Here is a 22,780-nt window from a genome sequence, read left to right on the forward strand (position 1 = left end):
CCTCGGGCAGACCGAGCCGCTTTTATCATGGGCGCGGTGGCTGGACTCACAGGTAGGGGCGGGGCAGGCCGCCGCCAGCCACCTTCCTCAACTCCAGGGGCCGCCTCCGCCCGCGCCGCCCACCCCTGCCGACAGGCACCGTCCACTTCACCCCCACCCCGTGCAGGTGGGGCAGCAGGCAGAGCCCTCTGGACCTCTCAGGGACGACCTTGCAGCTGAGGAGTGAAGGCTCCCCGGAGCAGGCTGGGGGAGCCGCTAAAAGCATCCTGAGGGCGGCAGTCCAAGCCAAAGGGACCAGGGAAGAGGTGGGCCCTCCAGCTCCCTGTCAGAGTCCAGACCCCCAACCACAGGCTACTGAAGCCAGAGGGTGTTCCCGGACACTCTCCCACCACCACATTCAACTGCTCCAGAGACCTCGGCTCAGGTCTTGAGTAATCTGGCCCCTTGCGTGGTCTGCCCTCCTGGTTTCCCTGGCAGCATCTCCACCTGGCATTTTCACACCTTCCCAAGGGCATCTAAAGCCCAGGCCCGCCTCACCCACCCCCTACTCACATTCCTGCCCACTTATTGTATGTCCCTGTGGAGGAAGGGGACACTCGTGGGTCCCTGTGACACTGACAGTGTGCACACTTCTGGGTGCCCACACCCCTAGGTATATTACACAGCGGGAGTCTGTGTACAGGGGGTCTGGGTACACAGTTGCACACCTTGTATGTATGTGCTCCTATTCACTGTCCAGTGCCCCTCCCAATCCCAATCCCCATTTCCCTGTGTAAAGGCCCCAGGCTCTCATTTCCCCCACCCAGTCACCAACACACACACACACACACACACACACACACACACACACACACACACGTCCCGCTGGTGGAGAGGCTGAAGCACTAAGAGCCGCATCAGCTGCCCCAGCAGCTCAGTTCCCGTGTCCTCCAACACACAGGCTGCAGCTTCTGCCTGGCCTCACCCGCCTGCCCCAGCCCCCTCCACCTTTAGCCCACCTCCGCCCCGCCCGCTAGATGAGCTGGCCAGGCTCTCACCCCGCCAAGCCCTTGGGGGAGTCCTGGGTGGAGGAGGGTGGGAATGGAATGTCCTTCCTGGTTTGCCCTTTCTAGTTAGAAACCCCTAAGCAGGCAAAAGAGACCAATTGTTTAATTTACACACACACATTCTCTCTCTCTCTCTCTCTCTCTCTCTCTCTCTCTCTCTCTCTCTCTACTTTCTTAACCTCTCCCCCTTCCCCAACTTTTTTCCCACTGCCTCCCACCCGCTCCCCACCCCTAGGGTCTGCAGTCTGGAGGGTGTGGCCCACCCTAGGGCCTGGCTGACATGGTGACAGGACAAATTATTCCTCCTCTCTAGGCCACTGCTCCTTCAACAACTGTGAATCTTTGAGTTCTGCACCTGGTGGAGCTGGGGCAGAGGAAGGAGCTGCAAAGTAGAAAGGTACCTGGGCTGCTCAGTGGCTCCTCACCACACTCTCCCTTTCCCCACCACCCAGCAACATTTCCCCATTCCAGGGCCAGCGCCTTCCCACAGCCTGGGCCCATGTCCCCTCCCTGAAGCATTCCTGGCAGCTCTAGCACTCTCCAGATTCCTCCTGTCCCTACATTCCCAGGCCAACCCAGAGACCACCTGCTGCCAGGCAGCAAACACAAACATCCTGGGGAGGGCCTCGGAGGAGCGCACTGCAAGCCTAGAGCCAGCCACCTGCCCCAGGGCTCACAGTCCAGTGGCTCAAACTCAGTCTCCATGTATATGCACAAGTGTGTGGATGCAGACACACACATCCCTTACACTCACCCCACATGCCTCTGCTGGCCTCACAAAGACCACCTTTTGTGATCGTGGACAGAATTTTTATAATTTAATCCCACAAAGTCTTTCTCTAGCCATCCTCGGCCCACACCAAAGGCAGCGCATTCTGTGGCACACACACACACCTGCCAAGTTAAGCACACACTGCCTGTCCTTGCACTCTGCTCTTCCGCGGCCCCACGGCACTCCCTGGAACCCCTGGTTCTGAGCCCTGCTTGGCTGCACTAAACCTGGCCATCAGTTCCTGCAGCCCTGGCTCCAAGTGGGACTTGTTGCTCCTCTCCTTAAGGGGCGGGGGGGGGGGGGAAGGAGTCTGGTTCCTTGCTTCATGTTCAGAATTATTACTCATTATCCATCCCCTAAAAACACATTCTAATTCTTTTTTAAAAACAGCAATTTTTTTCATTATCTTCACAGGGGAATGCCTGTAATCGTAACAAAAGCCATTTAACATTCTGCATGGAATGTAATGCTGGGTAAAGCTGTGCTTTATCACAACTTAAGTACTACCCACAGTCCACACTGAAGGTTAAATGGAAGCAACACATGAAAGCCAGCAGGCTGCTTCCCTGAGTATACAAATCACTAAGAAAAAGACAAAGAATCCAACAGAAAAGTGTGCACCAAATGTGAATAATAAGAGCTTTGCTTATAGTGCGCCTACAGGACATGCACCTGGCCCTCAGAAGCACTTTGACCCTGTCAAGCCCTTTCGTGCTCAATAACCCTATGGTCAAAGGGTGTGGTGGCGCACGCTTGTAATCCCAGCATTTGGGAGACTGAGAACGGAGGATCGCAGTTTGCAGACAGCCTCAGCTACTTAGCAAGGCCCTTTGCAACTCAGTGAGACCCTGTTTCAAAAAACAGACTAAAAAATAAGGCTGAAGGTGTAGATCAGAGGTAGAATGCCCCTGGGTTCATTCCCCAGTACCACAAAATAATAAAAAATAACCCTATGATCTAGGTATGTATTATTATCCCCATTTTAAGAGAGAAAATTAGGCACAAATAATTGAAGTAATTTTTTATTGGTGCTTTATATTCATACATCATATTGTGGTTAAAAAAAAAACTTGTGTGTACAAACATGTACACATCACTGATTTAACCCCTACAAAATTTCCACCCCATTCCCTCCCCGTCCCTCATTCATTTGCTCAGCTTAGTGATTGACTTTGATATGCTTAAGTACGTTGTGTGTTTTAGAGATTTTCCTCTTCCCCCCTTCTTTCTCCTCCTTTAGGTTGCCTTGTTTGCTTCTCTATAGGATTTCCTTTTTCATCTAGAGTTCCTCTTATGACCCATTTCTCCCTAACTCTCACATATTAGGAAAAGCATCTGATTTCTTATTTTTTGTGACTGACTAATCTCACTTAGCATAATGTCCTCCAGTTCCATCCATTTCCCTGAAAATGATGTAATTGAGATTTTTTTATGGCTGAGTAAAATTCCATTGTGTACATATCCCACAGTTTTGTAATCCATTCATCTGTTGATGGACATCTTGACTGGTTCCATAGTTTGGCTATGGTGAATTGTGCAGCTATGAACATAGATACACATGCATTAGTTTGGTAGTTTGGTTTCTTTTCTTTTGAGTAGGTACCCAGAAGTGGTATTGCTGGATCAAATGGTAGATTTCTTCCCATTCTTCTGAGGATTCTCCATACTGTTTTCCAAAGTGGTTGCACTAATTTGCAATCCCACCAACAATGTCTTAGAGTTCCCACTTCTCTACATCCTCGCCAGCATTTGTTGTTGTTTGTGTTTTGAATGATTGCCATTCTAGTAGGGGTTAGGTGAAATCTCAGGATAGTTTTGATTTGCATCTCTCTGATTGCCAGTGATATTGAGCATTTTTTCATGCATTTATTGGCCATTTGAATTTCTTCTTTGGTGAAGTGTCTATTTAGTTCATTTGCCCATTTTGTTATTGGATGCTTTGTTTTCTTAGTGTTGAGTTTCTTGAGTTCTCTGTATATTCTAGATATTAGTCCTCTATCGGTGGTGTAGGTGGCAAAAATCTTCTCCCATTCTGTTGGCTCCCGATTGAGGTTCTTGATAGTTTCCTTTGCTGAACAGAAGCTCTTCAGTTTCATGCAATCCCATGTATTGAGTCGCCTTTTAATTTGTTGTGCCTTTGGGGTCTTGTTGAGAAAGTGTTTATCTGTGCCTATGTGTTGCAGTGTTGGACCTATGCCCTCTTCAAGGAGCTTCAAGGTCTCTGGTTTGATTTCCAAGTCTTTGATCCATCTTGAATTGACTCTTGTGCAGGGTGAGAAAGTGGGATTAATTTCCAATTTCTTGCATATGGTTAACCAGTTTTGCCAACACCATTTGTTGAACAGGCTATCTTTTTTCCAGTGTATGTTTTTGGCCCCTTTGTCAAAAATCAATTGGCTGAAAGTGTGTGGACTTGTTTCTGGGTCTTTTGTTCTGCTCCATTGGTCTATGTACCTGTTTTTGTGCCAGTACCATGCTGTTTTTATTACAATGGCTTTGTAGTATAGTTTAAAGTCAGGTATTGTGATTCCTCCTGCATGGTTTTTGTTGCTGAGAACTACCTTGGCTATTCTGGGCTTTTTGTTATTCCAGATAAATTTAAGGACTGATTTTTCTATGTCTGTGAGGAATGATCTTGGTAGTTTAATGGGCATTGCGTTGAATCTGTAGATCACTTTTGGAAGGATGGCCATTTTAATGATATTTATTCTGCCAATCCATGAACATGGAAGAGCTTTCCATCTTCTAAGATCTTTGATTTCTTTTTTCAATGTTTTATAATTTTTCTTTGTAGAGATCTTTTACCTCCTTGGTTAAGTTTATTCCTAAATATTTTATTTTTTTGTGGGAGATCCTGAGTGGAAGTGTTTTCTGAATTTCTTTTTCAGTGGATTTATGGTTGGTATACAGGAAAGCTTCTGATTTTTTAAGACTGATTTTGTATCCAGACACTTTGCTGAATTTGTTGATCAGTTCTATAAGCCTTTTGGTTGAGTTTGTTGGGTTTTCTATATATAGTATTATGTCATCCACAAATAGTGGAAGTTTGAGTTCTTCTTTTCCTATTTGTACTCTTTTGATTTCCTTTTCTTGCCTTATTGCTCTGGCTAGAGTCTCTAGTACTATATTGAAGAGAAGTGGTGATAATGAACATCCTTGTCTCATTCCTGTTTAGGGGGAATTCTTGAAGGTTTTCCCCATTTAATATGATGTTGGCGGTGGGCTTATTGTAGATTGCCTTTATGAAGCTGAGATATGTTCTTTCTATTCCAATTCTCTGCAGTGTTTTTTTTTTTTTTTTGTAAATGGATGTTGGATTTTATCAAATGCTTTTTCCGCGTCTATTGAAATGATCATGTGATTTTTGTCTTTGATTCTGTTTATATGATGAATTACATGGATTGATTTTCGTATGTTGAACCAGCCTTGCATCCCTGGGATGAACCCTACCTGGTCATGGTGTATGATTTTCTTTATGTGGTTTTGAAATTTTGTTGCTAGTATTTTGTTTAATAGTTTGCATCCAAGTTCATCAGAGATATAGGTCTGTAGTTTTCCTTCCTTGAACTGTCTTTATTTGGTTTGGGTATTAGTGTGATGTTGGCTTCATAGAATGTATTTGGGAGAGTCCCAGTTTTTTCTATTTCGCCAAATAGTTTGAGGAGTATTGGGGTTAGCTCTTCTATAAAGGTTTTATAAATTCTCTTGGAAAACCATCTGGTCCTGGGCTTTTCTTTGATGGTAAGCTCTTTATTGCTGTTTCATTCTCTTTGATTGTTATTGGTTGGTTTAAGTGTTCTATATCTTCTTGACTCATTTTAGGAAGGTTGTATTTATCTAGGAAGTTGTCGATTTCCTCCAGATTTTCCATTTTGTTGGAGTATAGTTTTTTAAAGTAGTTTCTGATAATCCTCTGTATTTCTACACTATCAGTAGTAATTTCTCCTTTTTCATCCCTTATCTTCATAATTTGGGTTGATTCTCTTTTTTTTAGTTAGGTTGGCTAGTGGTTTATCTATCTTGTTGATTTTTTCAAGAAACCAACTTTTGATTTTGTTGATTTTCTGTATTGTTTTTTTATTCTCTATTTCGTTAATTTCTGCTCTAATTTTAATAATTTCCTGTCTTCTGCTGGCTTTGGGGTTCAATTGTTCCTGCTTTTCAAGGGCTTTGAGGTGTGTCATTAGGTTATTTATTTGAAGATTTTCTGTTTTTCTTATGTGAGTTCTCAGTGCTATAAATTTTCCTCTTAATACTGCCTTCAAAGTGTCCCAGAGATTTTGATATGTTGTATATTTATTTTTATTTGTTTCTAGAAATTTCTTGATTTCACCTCTTACATCTTCTATGACCCATTCTTCATTCAGAAGTGTGGTGTTCAGTCTCCACCTGTTTATGTTGTTTCTCTGGGTCTTCTTATAGTTGATTTCTAGTTTCATTCCATTATGGTCTGAAATGACACAGAGAAGTATGTAACATTTTTTAAATTTGCTAGTACTCATTTTGTGTCCCAGGATGTGACCTATTTTAGAGAAGGTTCAGTGAGCAGCTGAGAAAAATGTAAACTCTGCTGTAGTTGGGTGAAATATTCTATGTGTCCAACAGGTCCCTTTGGTTAATGGTGTTATTTAGTTCTGGGCATCTTTACTGATCCTTTGTCTGGAAGATCGGTCTAGTGTTGTGAGAGGTGTGTGGAAGTCTCCCAGTATTATTGTGTTGGGATTTATGTGTGACTTCATGTCACAAAGAGTTTGATTTATGAAAGTAGCTGCACCTATGTTTGGGGCATAGATGTTGATTATTGTTATTTCCTCTTGCTGTATTATTCCTTTTACCAGTAAAATTTGACCTTCTTTGTCTCTTCTAATAAGTTTGGGTTTGAAGTCTAACTTGTCTGATATCATAGTTGCTACTCCTGCTTTTCTTCTATCTCCATTAGCATGGATTACCTTGCTCCAGCCCTTTACCTTGAGTTTGTTCCTATCTTTACTTGTAAGGTGTGTTTCTTGTAAGCAGCAGATGGATGGATTCTGGTTTTTAATCCATTTTTAATCTATGTCTTTTTATTGGGGAGTTGAGGGTGTTACATTCAGTGTGATTATAGAGAGACAATTTTTAATTCCTAACATGTTAAGATTTTATTTCTGTTTGAGATACTGTTTATTCTTCTTTGCTTAGTTGTCTGTTGGATGGGAAATCTTGTTTCTTTGGTTCTGTCGTGTATTACCTATTTCTTCTTTGCAGTTAATCTCCTTGAGTATTTTCTCTAATGCTGGTTTTGAAGACATAAATTCCTTCAGTTTTTGTTTGTCATGGAAGCTTCTTATTTCCCCATCTAATTTGATAGATAGTTTTGTTGGGTAGGAAATTTTTGGCTGGAAATTGTTTTCTTTCAGAGTTTGGAATATGTTACTCCATGCCCTTCTGGCTTTCATGACTTGGTTTGGGAAGTCTGGAGTGATTCTAATTGGTTTGTCTCTGAATGTCACTTATCCTTTTGTTTTGTTGCCTTTAAGATTCTCTCCTTGGCTTCAACATTAGTCATTTTGACAATTATGTGGCGTGGGGATCCTCTTATCTGATCCTGTCTAAAGAGAGTTCTATAAGTTTCCTGGACCTGTGTATCGACCTCTTGCTCTATGTTTGGAAAATTTTCTGCTATTACTTCCTTGAAGAGCTCATTGATCCCTTTGGTTTCACCTTCTTTTCCCTCCTCTATTCCAATTATTCTTAGGTTAGCTCTCTTAAAATGGGCCCATATTTCTTCAATGTCAGATTCCTGCTGTCGGATTTTTTTTTCTAAATTAGAAACTATGCATTCATTTTTGGAGTGATCATCTTCTAGAAGCGAGTTTCTATTCTCCATGTGGTCTAATTGGTTGTTTATACTTTGAATTGAGGCCTTTACTTCACTGATTGCATCCTTTATCTCTTTTTGACTCTCTCTGAATTCTTTTCGAAAGTCCTCTATTATTTCTACAGTTATTTTCCTGATTTGATCTTCTAGAGATCTCTGAATTTCTGAGTTATCAGGTTCTGATGTTGTGGGGTTGTGGGCATTCATTGCTCCATTGTTATTCCTCTTTCCCATGATTTCAGAAGTTTGTGCCTTCTCTGAGTTCTTCCCTGGTTCACTACGACTCCACTTAGGGTGCTCTGGATCCTGAATCTGTGGTATCTCAGTCACCACTACTCCTTTGCTGGGTTGTATCGCAAAGTCTCAGACCCAGGGAGTCAATCGAGGCTTCTTTAGACCTACATGGGGCTGGGGGGTGCCAGGTTGGGCGCTCTCCCGCGGGGAGTTGTGACTATGGTGTGATATCTCTGTCACCACCACTCCCCCACTGAGTTGGACTGCAAAAATCTCCGACCCAGGGAGAATATCTGCACAAATCCCTGGGAATACAGAACTGGGATTTCTCCTCTAGGGGCCGCAATTTGACTCACAGTTGTTGAGTGTGCTGATGGAGCTGTAGTGGACTTGGTGAATTTGCTGCTGCCACCGCTGGCAATATAACTCCATTGTCACACCCTCGGCTGTGGGGCTGGCATATTTCTTCTCTGGTTTTGAGCTCCGCTCTGAGTCCCTACAGGGTGTGCTGAGCCTGGCCCCTGGGAGCTTTAGATGCTCCCTGCGCTGAAAAAAACTGCCGAATACACCCGGCTGTTCCGCAGCTGCTCACCTTGGCTCACTGTCCGCCCCTCCTCTCTGGAGCCTGGTGGCTTGCTGAGTGCACTGGTCTGTAGTCGTCCGGTGAACTCACCGCTGCCACCAGCAGTAAGGCACTGCTGCCGCGTCCTCGGCCGTGAAGCTGGAGTATTTCTTCTCTGGTTTTGAGCTCCGCTCTGCGTCCATGCAGGGTGTGCTCAGCTCGCTGTCCGCCCCTCCTCTCTGGGGACTGGTGGGTTGTTGAGTGCATTGGTCTGGAGCCATCCGGTGAATTCGCCGCTGCTGCCGGCAGTAAGGTGCTGCTGCTGCGTCCTCGGCCAGGAGACCGGCGTATCTCCTCTCCGCTTCTGAGCTCAGTTCTGAGTCCCTCCTCTCTAGAGCCTGGCACTGCGAGGAAAGATGGCGCCCACGCGGCTCTGCGCCTCAGCTCCAGCTGCAGCACTGCGGGCTGGTTTCTTTCTGGTGTCTCGTTTTTCCAGCCCTCTTCTTCTCTGTCCCTTGTATTTACAGTTTTTGTTTCTCTGCTGATGGTGTTTTCTGGCTATGGAAGGCGCTGGTTTTGTGGTAGTAGAGATCGATCGTCAGCGGGACTCGTGAGCGCCACTTCTCTCCATCACCATCTTCCCGGAAGTCTCTAATTGAAGTAATTTGTTCAAGCTTACACAACTAGTACATAGAAAAGCTGAGAATTGAACCTTTGTTTCTGGAACCACTAGATTACAAGAAAGAAAGAAAGAAAGAAAGAAAGAAAGAAAGAAAGAAAGAAAGAAAGAAAGAAAGAAAGAAAGAAAGGAGTTGGGTGTGGTGGTACACGCTTGTAATCCCAGCATTCAGGAAGCGGACACCAGAGGACAGAGGACCATGGTTCTGGGACAGCCTCAGCTACTTAGAGAGACCCTTTACAATTCAGTGAGACCCTGTTTCAAAAAATATAAAGACTAAAAAATAGGACTGGGGGTGTAGCTTGGAAGTGGAATGTCCCTGGATTCCATCCCCAGTACAGAAAAAAAAAAGAAAGAAAGAAAGAAAGAAAAGATGAGCTGGGGTGTAGTTCAGTGGTAGAGCACTTGCCTACCAGGTACAAAGCCCTGGATTCTATCCCTAGCAAAAACAAACAAACAGAAGGAAGTCTATTAGCAAGTATGGAAAAAAAGTTCTTAACCTCACTCAAAAAAACACAATAAGAACAGAAACAAAAAGCCATTTTCCTGTCAACTCATCAAAGAAATATTTGATAACAGTATTCCATGTTGGCAGCTGTGTATGTAACAGAAATCCTTGTTCTTTGCTGGTAGAATTATGGATTGGCACATTCTATTTGACAGAAAAGTTAGCAAAAGATCTCAAATTTTAAAATACATTAACCCTGGTGCTGGGGAGGCTGAGACAGGAGGATCGCAGATGGCTTAAGAGACCCTGTTTCCAATAAAAATATAAAATAGGTCTGGGAGTATAGCCCAGAGGTAGAAGGGTTTCCAGGAATCCCAGTACCACTAATAATAATAATAACAATAATAATAATAATAATAATAATAATAATAATACATTAACCCTTCCATAAATAAAATTAGCATACTATTCCTTTGACCAAGTGGATCCACTGCCAGGTTCTTAGCCTACAGATGCTCAACAAATGTACACACACGCACATGGTCTCCACTGCCATTGTTTTATGTTCATGAAAACTAGAAACATTTGTCCCTGTCAAGGTCAGGAGGGAACTGAATAGTGAATTGAGCTAAATCATTTAACATATTGCTAAATGTTGAAATGAAAAACATCCCTTATATACTGACTGAGTTTTAACTTTTACATAATGATTGCAGAAACACCCACACACGTGCACACGCGCGCGCACACACATCATAGGGCTCAGGCCATCTGGCTAGCCCAAGCCTCCCCCGCTCCACTGCACCGATCCCTCGGCCACTGGCTTCCAGGCGCACCGCCTCTTGATCACCAGGATCCTGGCACCTGGGTCCTAACACTCCTCGCCATCCCGGGCACCCTCGTTCTCCACACAGACCACACACAGCACCCTCTGCGTTCCTTGGACTACTCAATTCCAATAATTTCTACTCCCTCCTCCCTTTTTTTTTTCATGACTCTGCCTTTGGTCACACTCTAGACACTGAACTGCTCTGTCTCTAGAGGTCTGAAACTGCAGGATCATTTCTAACTCGCTGTCAGCAGGTGGACTCCCAGCTCCAGCAGCCTCCCTCCCCAGTCCTGAACCCTGCTGTTCCATTTTCTCCCCACCCATCATCCTCCTTCTGACTTTCCAGCTTGGACCCCTCTATCATGACCTCACTCTCTGACCTTTGCCTGCAGTCTCCTCTGCTTGTGTAAGTCTCCAGCCCCCTTCAGCCTGGACTCCCCTCCTCCAGCTCTGTGCCACAGAGCATATGGGAAGAAAAGCACAAGTCCAAGATCAGGTGCTATCAGCACTCAGCCCCGCTCAGCTGCCTCCTCTTTGTTACTGGGAAGTTCTCTCTGCCTTTGGTCTGCTGCCTCTCCCAGGCTTCCCTGTTAGCTCCTTGAGATCCTGGACCCTCTTCCTTTCCTTCACCTTACCCCCTACCCTCTCCCCTTCTACAAAGAATGACAGCATTCTTCTTCACTGAGAAAACCAAGGCCATTTGGTAAGAATCCCTTTACCTTCCTGCCCCCACCTAAACTCACCCCCTTCCCACCCTTCTCCCTCTGTCTGTACTGAGAACAAACTATCTCTCCACCCATGTGCCCTGGACACGCCTCTCGGCTCTGCAGACTTCCTTTCCATCAGTTACCGCTCCTTCCTACAACTCTACCTCCTCTTCTCCCCTCCTCCCTCTGCTACCTCCCTTCACAGCCAAGCTCCTTGGCAGAGTTGTCGGCCTGCACTTTCTTGGACTGGGGGGGAAGAAGTCAGATGTCAACACGCTGAGGTTTTATTGGGATGAGGAAGTGGAAACTGGGAATGCCAGTTACAGTTTCCAAGGATGTCCGACAGAGGCGAAAGTGAGATGGAAAGTTAGCTTGATGGGAAAGCAAGGTGCCAGAAAGGACGATGCTATCACAGGCGACGCTCGTGGAGCAAGGTCCAGAGAGCTGCCGTGTCTAGGAGTCCAGGTGGGACAGGCTGGCCATGGTGCCTAGGAGAAACAGCTCCGTATCTATGGTGGGAGGGAGGAGCTGAGGGTGGACAAGGGCACAGACATTCACAGCTGGGCTAGAGCAGAGGAGGCTCTACAGAGTCTCAGAGAACAGCTATTTCTACTTCTGGAGGAGATAGAAGCTACTTTTGGTGGATCTGTTCCACCCAATTTCTCTATATCTGATTGTCCCGTATGTGGACTTTTTTACTTCAATCCACATCCCAATTTCACCCTGTAAAAGAGATTAGCAGTCTCCAAACCACACGGCACTCCAGGAGGAGGTATAGACTCTGGTTTAGCTCTGCCTCTTCCTAGCTATACAATCTTGTAGTTGACCTCCATGAGACTCTTTCTTTGTCTATAAAATGGGTAATTAATAGTATCTATCTCATGGGTCTGAGCATTGAAGAAGGTAAAGCATACAATGTACTTAAAGCTCTAAACACATCAGAAAGACTGGATAATTGGGAACTCTTATTGAAGTTATTGTCATGGCAGCCGACCTTTGGATATCTTTCATGCTCAGAGACATTCCTGTCCTCTCTTTTCTGGTGAGGGACTAAGGAGACTGAGACTCAGGATATCTTTGATTTGCCCCTCACTTGACAACTATGTGGTACTAGGGTGCAGGGGATTCTATGGGATCTTGCATTCCCTACCCACTCCCCTCTTCTCCATCCCCACAGTTCCAGGTACATCTTCTTATCCACTGACAGTCCTCAATTTTCCCTTTCTGGCCATGTGCATCCTAGCATTCCCCATGTACCTGCTGAACTTTCTGGGCTTGTGGAACTGGATCGCCAAGAAATGCTTTCCCCACTTCATGGTGAGGTTCACCGTGATGTACAACGAACAGATGGCAAGCAAGAAGCGGGAGCTCTTCAGCACCCTGCAGGGCTTCGCGGGCCCCTCGGGGAAGCCGTCCCTGCTGGAGGTGGGCTGCGGCACCGGGGCCAACTTCAGGTTCTACCCGCCGGGGTGCAGAGTGACCTGTGTTGACCCCAACCCCAACTTTGAGAAGTTCTTATTCAAGAGTGTTGCTGAAAACCGACACCTGCAGTTTGAGCGCTTCGTGGTGGCTGCGGGTGAGAACATGCACCAGGTGGCCGACGACGGCTCTGTGGACGCCGTGGTCTGCACGCTGGTGCTGTGCTCTGTGCAGAACCAGGAGCAGATTCTCCGGGAGGTGCGCAGAGTGCTGAGGCCGGTGAGTGAAGTGGAGGTGGAGCGGCCCATCCTGGCTACGAGCTGAGCTGGACAGCGCATCGGGCTGCATGCTTAGGTACAGCTCACACTGAGAGGGACCTTGGGCAAGTCAGTCCACTCACTCATGTATTATTTATTCAGCAGATCTTTAGAGATTCTGATCATGTGCAACAATTAGCATGATGACATATAGCTTACAGAAATGGCAGAGACGCAAGTAAAACACAGGTGCCTTAACATCCAGGCCAGAGATCTGACCAGGGTGTCCCTAGCATCGACCTATGACCTCCTAAACCCCATCACAGAGTTCAGTTCTCACAGGATGAGAACAAGGAATCCCCTGTGGGGCATGCTAGAACATCGCCCTCCTCCAACAAATAGAAGCTTGTACGCTCATAGATAGCCATCTCTATTTATGTCATATGTTCTTTGGTTTTACTCTGGGGCCTCCCAGAGTTATCTGCATTCCATTCTTTAGCCTTTTCCCTAGTGACAGTAACTATTTATTTTTTCTGAGACAAAGAAAAAGAAAGCATGCTGAGAACGAAAGAAAGAGCTGGTGGGAGCCTTGGCTCTAAGACTTTGCTCATGGCACCTCCCTGCATCCTTGAACACCACTGCCTTTTTGGTGTTTCTTACAGCACTGTTTTAATAATAAATGTAATTAATCAATTTAGTGTCATTGTTCAAATGAATTTAAAAATCAAAGAAAAACATGGGGAGAGAGGATGGAAGTTCTCCTTTCACATCTCTAAATCCCATTCCCCTCACCTGTCCCCTAGGTATTTTTATTTTCTTCTCTTTTATTCTGATAAGCTTAATTGGCTGAAATAAGCATTATCACTTCTGTCAAAAGATTAACACAAACTATTAACACATAATTGCAACCTATAAATATGTGCTTCCTTTGTCAACCAGAAAAATAGGTCTCTCCCCTCCCTTCAAACTAAGAGATTGAAGGCCCTCCTCCCCTTGGTACTAAGGGACTGAACCCAGGAGCACTCTACTACTCAGAAATACCCTCAGCCCTTTATTTTTGTGCCACTGTAGATTAAGCCCAGAAGCATCCTACCTCCGAGATACACCCCCAACCTCATTTTACTTTTTGTTTTGAAACAGGGTCTCTCTAGGTTGCTGAGACTCTTGATAAGTTGCTGAGGCTGCTTTGGAACCTATGGTCCTCTTGTCTCAACCTCCCAAGTACTGGGATTACAGGCACTATAGCACTTTTTATTTCCCCATCCTCATCCCCTCTCTTCTCTCAGCTCCACAAACTCCTCAGTCCCAAATCCAGGATTTGATTGAAATAATCTATAGTTTTAGTTACAACTTATTACCAATGATTTTTCTTTATTTTTTTCATTTTTTCTAATTCATTGTAGTTTAAAATCACTTTATAATCATCACCCATTTATTTACTAAATTTATTTATAAATTTTACTCGCTTTTTATGCCGGGCATGGTGGCGCACACTTGTAATCCCAGCATTCGGGAGGCTGAGACAGAATTGTGGTTTGTAGCCAGCCCAACTACTTAGTGAGGCCCTCTGCAACTTAGTGAGACCCTGTTTCAAAATAAAGAATAAAGCCGGGCGTGGTGGCACACGCTTGTAATCCCTGCGCTTGGGAGGCTGAGACAGGAGGATCGCACGGGTTTGAAGCCAGCCTCAGCTACTTAGTGAGGCTCTCAGCAACCTAGTGTGACCCTGTTTCCAAATAAAACATAAAAAAGGTCTGGGAGTATAGCCCGGAGGTAGAAAGCCTCTGGGTTCCACCCCCAGTACCACCAAAAAAATAAAATAAAATAAAAAATAAAGAATAAAATATAGGGCAGGGGGTGTAGCTCAGAGGTCGAATGCCCCTGGGTTCCATCCTCAACCCGCTAAAAAAAAAAAAAAAAAATTACTAGCTCTATCATTCTCTGCTGTTTATTATGCTATTTGTCTTCCCCTAATGTGAGTTTGGGATTTTTTTCTCTAAGTCTATCTTCTTGAAGAACTTCTTTAGACATGGTTCGTGAAGATGACTTTGCATATCTGGAAATATCTGTCTTCTACCTTCACACTCAAATAATATTTTGGCCAAGAATCTTTGATCTGAGTTGTTTCCCTCAGAAACCGAGTATTGCTCCATGGTCCTTGAATTTTCCAAGTTGCTGAATAGATACCTTCCGTGCCATTCTGATATTTTTCCCCTTTCAGTTACCTAAGGTTTTGTTGTTGGTTGTTTATTTTTATGTCTGGAATTTTTTTTTTTACTATTTCTTTGAAGTTCAAAAATTTCAGTAGAATGTGATCAGTTATGTATCTTGTTTTATTAATCTTGCTAGGCATACAAAGAATGCTTTTGATATTAATACTCAAGTCTTTCTTTACATCACAAAAGTTTTCTTCTATTGTTTTTCCTTATTGACTCTACTCCATCTGTTCCTTTCAATTTTTTTTTGAAGATTTAAAGAAATTTATTAGAAAGATAGAAATACAGAGGATAGGTACAGCTCCATACCAGACTGGCATGGAGGGGCGACTCAAAATGAATACACCCCCTTTCTCTTTTTAGTAACAAATATTCAGCTAGAACTTCTCCTAGCTCTGGGATCCTGACTTTTATCTTTTCACTCATAATTTTTACTTCTTTATACTTTTGTTTCATGTTGCAAGATAGTTCCTCCAGTTGACCTCCTAGCTGACTTCCTCTGTGGCCCAGCAGTATTTATTCTACTTTTCACTTCTTCTATTGGGTTTTTAATGGGGGGGGGGGTTGTTGCAAGTTACCAGATCATTCTTATTCCCAGATCTTCCTTTAGCAATATGTTGTTGTATCCTCACAGAAGTATTTTGGTTGTTGTAGGTTTTTTTTAAGTTCTATCTTATTTGTTCCATTAATTTTTCTTCAGTAGGAAACACCCATTCTAATCATTCAAGTCTGTGTCCTCCCAGCTGGCAGCAAATGGGCTGGTGGGCAGGACTCTCTTGTCTGAAGAGTAAGTAGAACCTCCAGCTTCTTAGGCTCCTACAGGTCAAAGGCAAGGTCAGTTTTCTCCCAGCCAAGCAAATTGTGTGGGTCCTTTCCAGGGAAGACAGTATCAGTAGATTCATGGCTTCTCTGCAGACCTTTCGCAGAGTGGCCAGGGCGGGGTCTTTGTCTTGCCCTGAGGGAGTGGATCCACATAGCTTAGGTGACTCAAGAGGTCTTGGCTCTACTTGACAAACAAGTTTCCCTCAAGCCTTTGGGTCCAAGGTTCTGTAAGAATTCATAGTTTCTCTGTGTCTATTCAGGGCTCCAGGGAGAAACCAAATTTCCCTCACCCACTCTCATTAACAATACGAAAAGAAGTTACCCTTCTCCACTTCAGAAACCATTTTCCCAATGTGCCCCAGAGATAAAAGGATGGATGAATAGGCAGATAGATATATAAATTTTTGTCAAAGTTATTCATGCATGTGACTCAAAGAAGCAAACTGAGCCAGAAGTGGTGGCACATGCTTATAATTCCTGTACTAGGAAGGCTGAAATAGGAGAATCACAGGTTCAAAGACAGTCTCAGCAATGTAGTGAAATGCTCAGTAACTTAGGAAGATCCTATTTCAAAACCAAAATTAAAAAGAGCTGGGAGTGTACTTAGAGGTAGAATGCCCCTGGGTTCAATCACACACACACACACACACACACACACACACACACACACACAGGAAACAGTAAGGTTTGTGATGAAAAATAACAGCTCTCACCGACAAACAACCTCTGTTCCCTAAAAGCAACCACATTCAAGTTTCAGCCTTTTACTTTAAATTTTTATATTCATATCTCTAAATAATATGTTAATTAGCTACTGCTCAACTTTTCAGGTTTAGGTATTAACTATCAACTTGCCACTCTACAAAATAAGAATCCAGCCTCTTTTTTTAATTATTTTTTAATTTTTATTGGTTCATTGGAGTCATACATCTTAATGGAGTACAGATGGCAGAGACTTCCATGCACACATCACTCATTTAGCCCTTCCCCAGTTCCCACCCCATCCCCCACTCCTCCCTCCTTCTCATGAGAAGTGATTGATATGTTTGTGAATGTGCATATGTACCTTAGAGAATTTCCCTCTTCCCCCTTCCATCCCCCTCAGTCAGGTCACCTTATTTGCTCATCATCTCTTTTACAGTCATCTGATGACCACCACATTTTCCATTCTCCTTCATCTGGCAGGGGAGGAGTGAGGTGGGTACTGGGGATAGTTATTCTACCAATTGATATTCACAGAAGAGCCACATAGTGTGTGTGTGTGTGTGTGTGTGTGTGTGTGTGTGTGTGTGTGTATGTATATATATATATATATATATATATATATATATATTTTTTTTTTTTTTTTGCAGTACTGGGGATAGAACCCAGGGCCATTCTATATCCAAGCTACACCCTCAGCCCTATTTTTTATTCTTTATTTTGAAACAGGTCTCACTGAGTTGCAAAGGGCCTCACTAAGTAGCTGAGGCTGGCCACGAACCACGAACCTCCTGTCTCAGCCTCCCGAATGCTGGGATTACAAGCGTGTGCCACCACCCAGCTTTTATTTACTTTTTGAACCATGTAATCAATAGACCTTCTTACTTTGGTTTTCCCTGCGTTAACAAATCATTCCTGAGTCTCCCTCACTTGTATAAATTTCTCAATCTAAAGAAACATCACTCCGGGCGTGGTGGCGCACGCTTGTAATCCCCGTGCTTGGGAGGTGGAGACAGGAGGATCACGCTGGTTCGGAGCCAGCTGCGCTGGCTTAAGAGACCCTGTTTCCAAATAAAAGGTATAAAATAGGTCTGGGAGTGTAGCCCAGAGGTAGAAGGGCTTCCAGGAACCCCAGTACCACCAAAAAGAAAGAAAGAAAGAAAAGAAAGAAAGAAAGAAAGAAAGAAAGAAAGAAAGAAAGAAAGAAAGAAAGAAAGAAAGAAAGAGAAAGATCACAAACACTGTGTCCATTCCATGACCTGAGGCCATTTCCCCAGGCCCCTCCCTGGCCTCATCTGGACATCTGGACTGGGTGCCCCGACCTGCTGCTCTGCATCGCCTTTACCATCATCCAGGGAGCTCTCTTCCTTCGTCTCTGACCCAGACTCCTCATCTCCTACATTCTACCTCTTTCTTAGTTTACTCCCTAGTTTTAGTAAAGCATATTTTGTTCAGCTTTGATGAAAAATGATGAGTGTAAGATAAATGTGCTGAGGAAGTACGTGTCTGAATATTCTTTACTCCCAATACTAATTTGTACAGTTGTAGACTTTAGAGCTGTAAAAATGTTTTTCTTCTTCAAATTTTTGAGAGTATACATTGTCTTTTAGTGACCAATATCACCTCTGAGAAGAAGTACCATTCTGATACTAGATTTCTCATAAAAAACCTTTCTACCCCCTCAACAAGTCTGTAGAATCTTTCTTGTCCCAGTGAAATGACTTTGTGAGATCTACTAGGATTTAGTGAGCTATTTCTTTTTCTTTTTTTTTCTTTTTCTTTTTTTTTTTTTTTTTTTTTTGTGTGTGTGTGTGTGTGTATGGTACTGGGAGTGAAACCCAGAGGCTTTTCTACCTCCAGACCTATTTAATACATTATTTGAAAGCAGGGTCTCACTAAGTTGCTGAGAGCCTCATTAAGTAGCTGAGGCTGGCTTCGAACCTGTAGGATCCTCCTGTCTCAGCCTCCCAAGCGCTGAGATTACAAGCGTGCACCACCACGCCCAGCTTAGTGAGCTATTTCAATTTGCCAATTTAGACCTTTCAGCCGGGCATGGTGGCACATGCTTGTAATCTCAGCACTTGGGAGGGTGAGACAGGAGGATCGCGGGTTCACAGCCAGCCTCAGCTACTTAGTGAGGCCCTCCACAACTTAGTGAGACTCTAAAAGAATTTTTTTTTTAAAGGGCTGGGGGTGTGGCTCAGTGGTAGAATGCCCCAGACCACCAAAAAAAAGAAAAAAAATTTTAGACTTTTCAGTTCTGTAATTTTTCCTGGGATTGTTTCGTTGATGACTCCCCACCCACCCACATCCCCCACCACCACCTTTCCTCTATGCTCTGTTTCTGGAAGTCCTTTTGTTCGAATGCTGGACCTTCTGAACTGGTTCTTTAATTTTCTTATCTTTGCTCTCCTGCTTTCCATCTCTTTGTCCTTTGGCATCGCATTCTAGATTTCCTTGAGATTACTTTAAAGGCTTTTTACTAAATTTTTCAGTTCTGCTAGCATCAACTTAATTTCCAAGGGCTCGTTTTGTCTTATTTTCAGACTCTACCATTTTCATTGCATTTTGTCCCTATTTCACAGTGAAATGTCTTTTCTTTCTCTCTGAGAATATTAATAAAAGGGAGAGATGTTTCCTTTCAGTATTTCCATCTTCCTACTTATTCTCTGCCTTCTTGGGGTCTCCTAGTTTTTTTTATTTTAATCTTTTGGGGGGCATTTGGTTTTGTTGTTGATGGTTTTGGGTTTTTGTTTCCTACACATAGTCTGAGTCCAGTTTCTGTGAGAGAGACTCTCCCTGGATGACCAGTGATCCATGGCTGACTCACATTTCTGGGGTGTCAGTAAAGGCCAGCTGGGCACCCCAGGAGCACAGACACAGCCTGTCCACCCTCGGTGTGCTAACTGTTCACAGGGTGAATCCTAATGTCAGTGTTTTGGGGTTCTCTTTTTTGGCTACTTATTCCCAGAGAAGAATCTTCCAAATTTCTGCCTGGAATGTATAGCCATGGCCTCTAGCACACTGGAAACCTGGTGTGAGAAGAAGGCTGGCAATCTCAGCTCTCAATTGGAATTTTCACGTACTCCCATCTCTCCCATCTTCTTAATAAGGTGTCTATGCCCACAAAACGGCTCACTGTACCTTGTCACCCTCTATTTGTGCATCTGCAGAGGTGGGGAGGGACAGAATGTAGCCCTTCTGAGTAGGGTAGGGGATTCCAAGGTCCAAAGGCTTATTCCACAGACTTGGACCAATCCTCTAGCATTGTTTTGTTTTGTTTTGTTTTGTTTTTGTGGTACTGGAGATGGACCCTAAGGCCTTTCAACCTCTGAGTTATACTCTCAGCCTTATTTTATTCTTTTATTTTGAAACAGGGTCTCACTAAGTTGCAGAGGGCCTCATTAAGTTGCTGAGGCTGTTCTTGAATTTGCAATCCTCCTGTCTCAGCCTCCCAAGTACTGGGATTACAAGCATGCCCCACCATACCTACCTTCTAGTACTTTTTTAAAATCAACTTTATCAAGGTATATTTGCATATAATCAAAAGCATCCATTATAAAATATATTTGGACATAATTTTTAAAGATTCATTTATATTGTTGCATATTTCAGTGTTTGTTCATTATTATTGATAAATAGCAATCACTGTGTTAAGCACATTTTTTAAATAAATTTACTTTTAGTGGACATTTGATTTGTTTTCAGTTTGGGGCTATTTTAAATAATAACTATATGGAGATTTTCATATAAACATTTTATGGCACAAAATTTTTATTTCTCTTGGGTAAATAAGTACCTAGAAGTAGAATTTCTAGGTTTTACAGTAAGTGTATGTTTAACCTCAAAAGAAATTGCAGCGCTGTTTCCAAAGTGGCTGTACCGTTTTACTTCTCTGTCAGCAATGTATGAACAATCTAGTTGCTCAGCACACTCAACTCTTGACGTTAGCAGTGCTTCTGGTGGGACTATAGTAATACTTCATGAGAGTTTGTAATTTAATTTTTCTAACTATTAATAATTAGCCTATTTTATGTACTTATTGGTCATTCATATATTTCATTCTGTGATATGTATATTCAAAAATGTTAACCTTTTTTGTATGGAAGGTTGAACTCAGAGGCATTCAATCTCTGAGCTATACCCTCAGCCCTATTTTATTTTTTATTTTGAAACAGGTTCCCACTAAATTGCTGAGGCTGGCCTTGAACCTGCAATCGAACCTTGAACATGACTCCCCAAGTACTGGGATTCAGGCATCTGCAACCACATCAGAATCTTTTACCCACATTTTTTTAGTGAGTGTGTGTGTGTGTGTGTGTGTGTGTGTGTGTGTGTGTGTGGTACTGGAGAGCATTCTATCTGAGCTATACCTCCAGCCCTATATTATTTTTTATTTTGGAACAGGGTCTTACTAAGTTGCTGAGAGCCCCACTAAGATGCTGAGGCTGGTCACAACCCTCCGATTCTTCTGTCTCAGTCTTCCAAGTACTGGGATTACAAGCATGAGCCACCACACCAGGCTTTTACATACTTTTAAATTGGGCTATAAACATAAGAAGGAGGGAGGGAGAGAAGTGGGAGGAATTGGGGAAGGAGTAAATGAGTGATGTGTGCATGTATGCCTCTAACATGTTGTACTTCATTAAGATGTATGGCTAGGACTTCCAGGAAGATGGTGACTGAGAAAAGCAGCATTTAAGAGTCCTGCTAACAATCTATCTCTTGCCACGAAATCAGCGCTTTTCATAGCCAGAAAACACCATCAGCAGATAAATAAAAACTGTAAATACAAGGGACAAAGAAAAAGAAGGCTAGAAGAACAACCAGAGACCAAAAAAGAAACCAGCCCACTTTGCGGCGGCGGAGACATGCCGGTGACATCTTGCCTCGCAGCACCAGGCTCCAGAGAAGAAAAGGACTCAGAACAGAGCTCAAAACCAGAAAAGAAATACACCAGCCTTGCGACTGAGGGCGTGGCAGCAGCGCCATATTGCTAGTGGCGGCAGCGAGTTCACTGCACCCGCAACAGCTCCAGATCAGTGCACTCAACAACCCACCAGGTTCCAGAGAAGGTAAACAAGGAGCTGAAGTGAGCAACTGTGGATCATTCGGTGTAATTCAGTAATTTCTTCAGCGCAAAGAAAGTCTAAAACTCCCAGTGGCCAAGCTCATCACGCCCTCCAGGGACTCAGAACAGAAAATTCATAGCACTGAGTGCTCACATAAGAAAAACAGAAAATCTTCTAATAAATAACCTAATGACACACCTCACAGCCCTTGAAAAGCAGGAACAATCTAACCACAAAACCAGTAGAAGACAGGACATTACTAAAATTAGAGCAGAAATTAACGAAGTAGAAAATTTTAAAAAAACACATAAAATTAACAAAACAAAAAGCTGGTTTCTCAGAAAAATTAACAAGATAAATAAACCACTAGCCAACCTAACTAAAAAAAAAGAATCAACCCAAATTGTGAAGATAAGAGATGAAAAAGGAGACATTACTACTGACAGTGTAGAAATCCAGAGGATTATCAGAAACTACTTTGAAAAACAATACTCCAACAAAATGGAAAATCTGGAGGAAATTGACAACTTCCTAGATAAATACAACCTTCCTAAACTGAGTCAAGAAGATATAGAACACTTAAACCAACCAATAACAATCAAAGATATTGAAACAGCAATAAAGAGCTTACCATCAAAGAAAAGCCCAGGACCAGATGGTTTTCCAAGAGAATTTATAAAACCTTTATAGAAGAGCTAACCCCAATACTCCTCAAACTATTTCGCGAAATAGAAAAAACTGGGACTCTCCCAAATACATTCTATGAAGCCAACATCACACTAATACCCAAACCAAATAAAGACAGTTCAAGGAAGGAAAACTACAGACCTATATCTCTGATGAACTTGGATGCAAACTATTAAAATACTAGCAACACAATTTCAAAACCACATAAAGAAAATCATACACCATGACCAGGTAGGGTTCATCCCAGGGATGCAAGGCTGGTTCAACATACGAAAATCAATCCATATAATTCATCATATAAACAGAATCAAAGACAAAAATCACATGATCATTACAATAGATGCGGAAAAAGCATTTGATAAAATCCAACATCCATTTACAATAAAAAAAACACTGCAGAGAATTGGAATAGAAAGAACATATCTCAGCTTCATAAAGGCAATCTACAATAAGCCCACCACCAACATCATA

The 22,780-nt window shown here is 43.2% G+C and overlaps 1 protein-coding gene across 1 annotated transcript; it reads left to right on the plus strand.

Annotated features, from left to right (window-relative positions):
* Positions 1-27: 27 nt before the first annotated feature.
* On the plus strand, positions 28-12,877 carry LOC308269517 (thiol S-methyltransferase TMT1A-like; the record flags this gene model as incomplete). Its single annotated transcript, XM_080704881.1, has 4 exons — positions 28-52; positions 136-305; positions 1,017-1,074; positions 12,312-12,877. 4 exons carry the CDS (start codon positions 28-30, stop codon positions 12,875-12,877), a joined length of 819 nt encoding a protein of 272 aa, XP_080561007.1.
* Between the last annotated feature and the right edge of the window lie 9,903 nt (positions 12,878-22,780).

Source organism: Muscardinus avellanarius (genome assembly GCF_963383645.1).
Source record: "Muscardinus avellanarius genome assembly, chromosome: 11".
In the NCBI taxonomy this organism is placed as follows: domain Eukaryota; kingdom Metazoa; phylum Chordata; class Mammalia; order Rodentia; family Gliridae; genus Muscardinus; species Muscardinus avellanarius.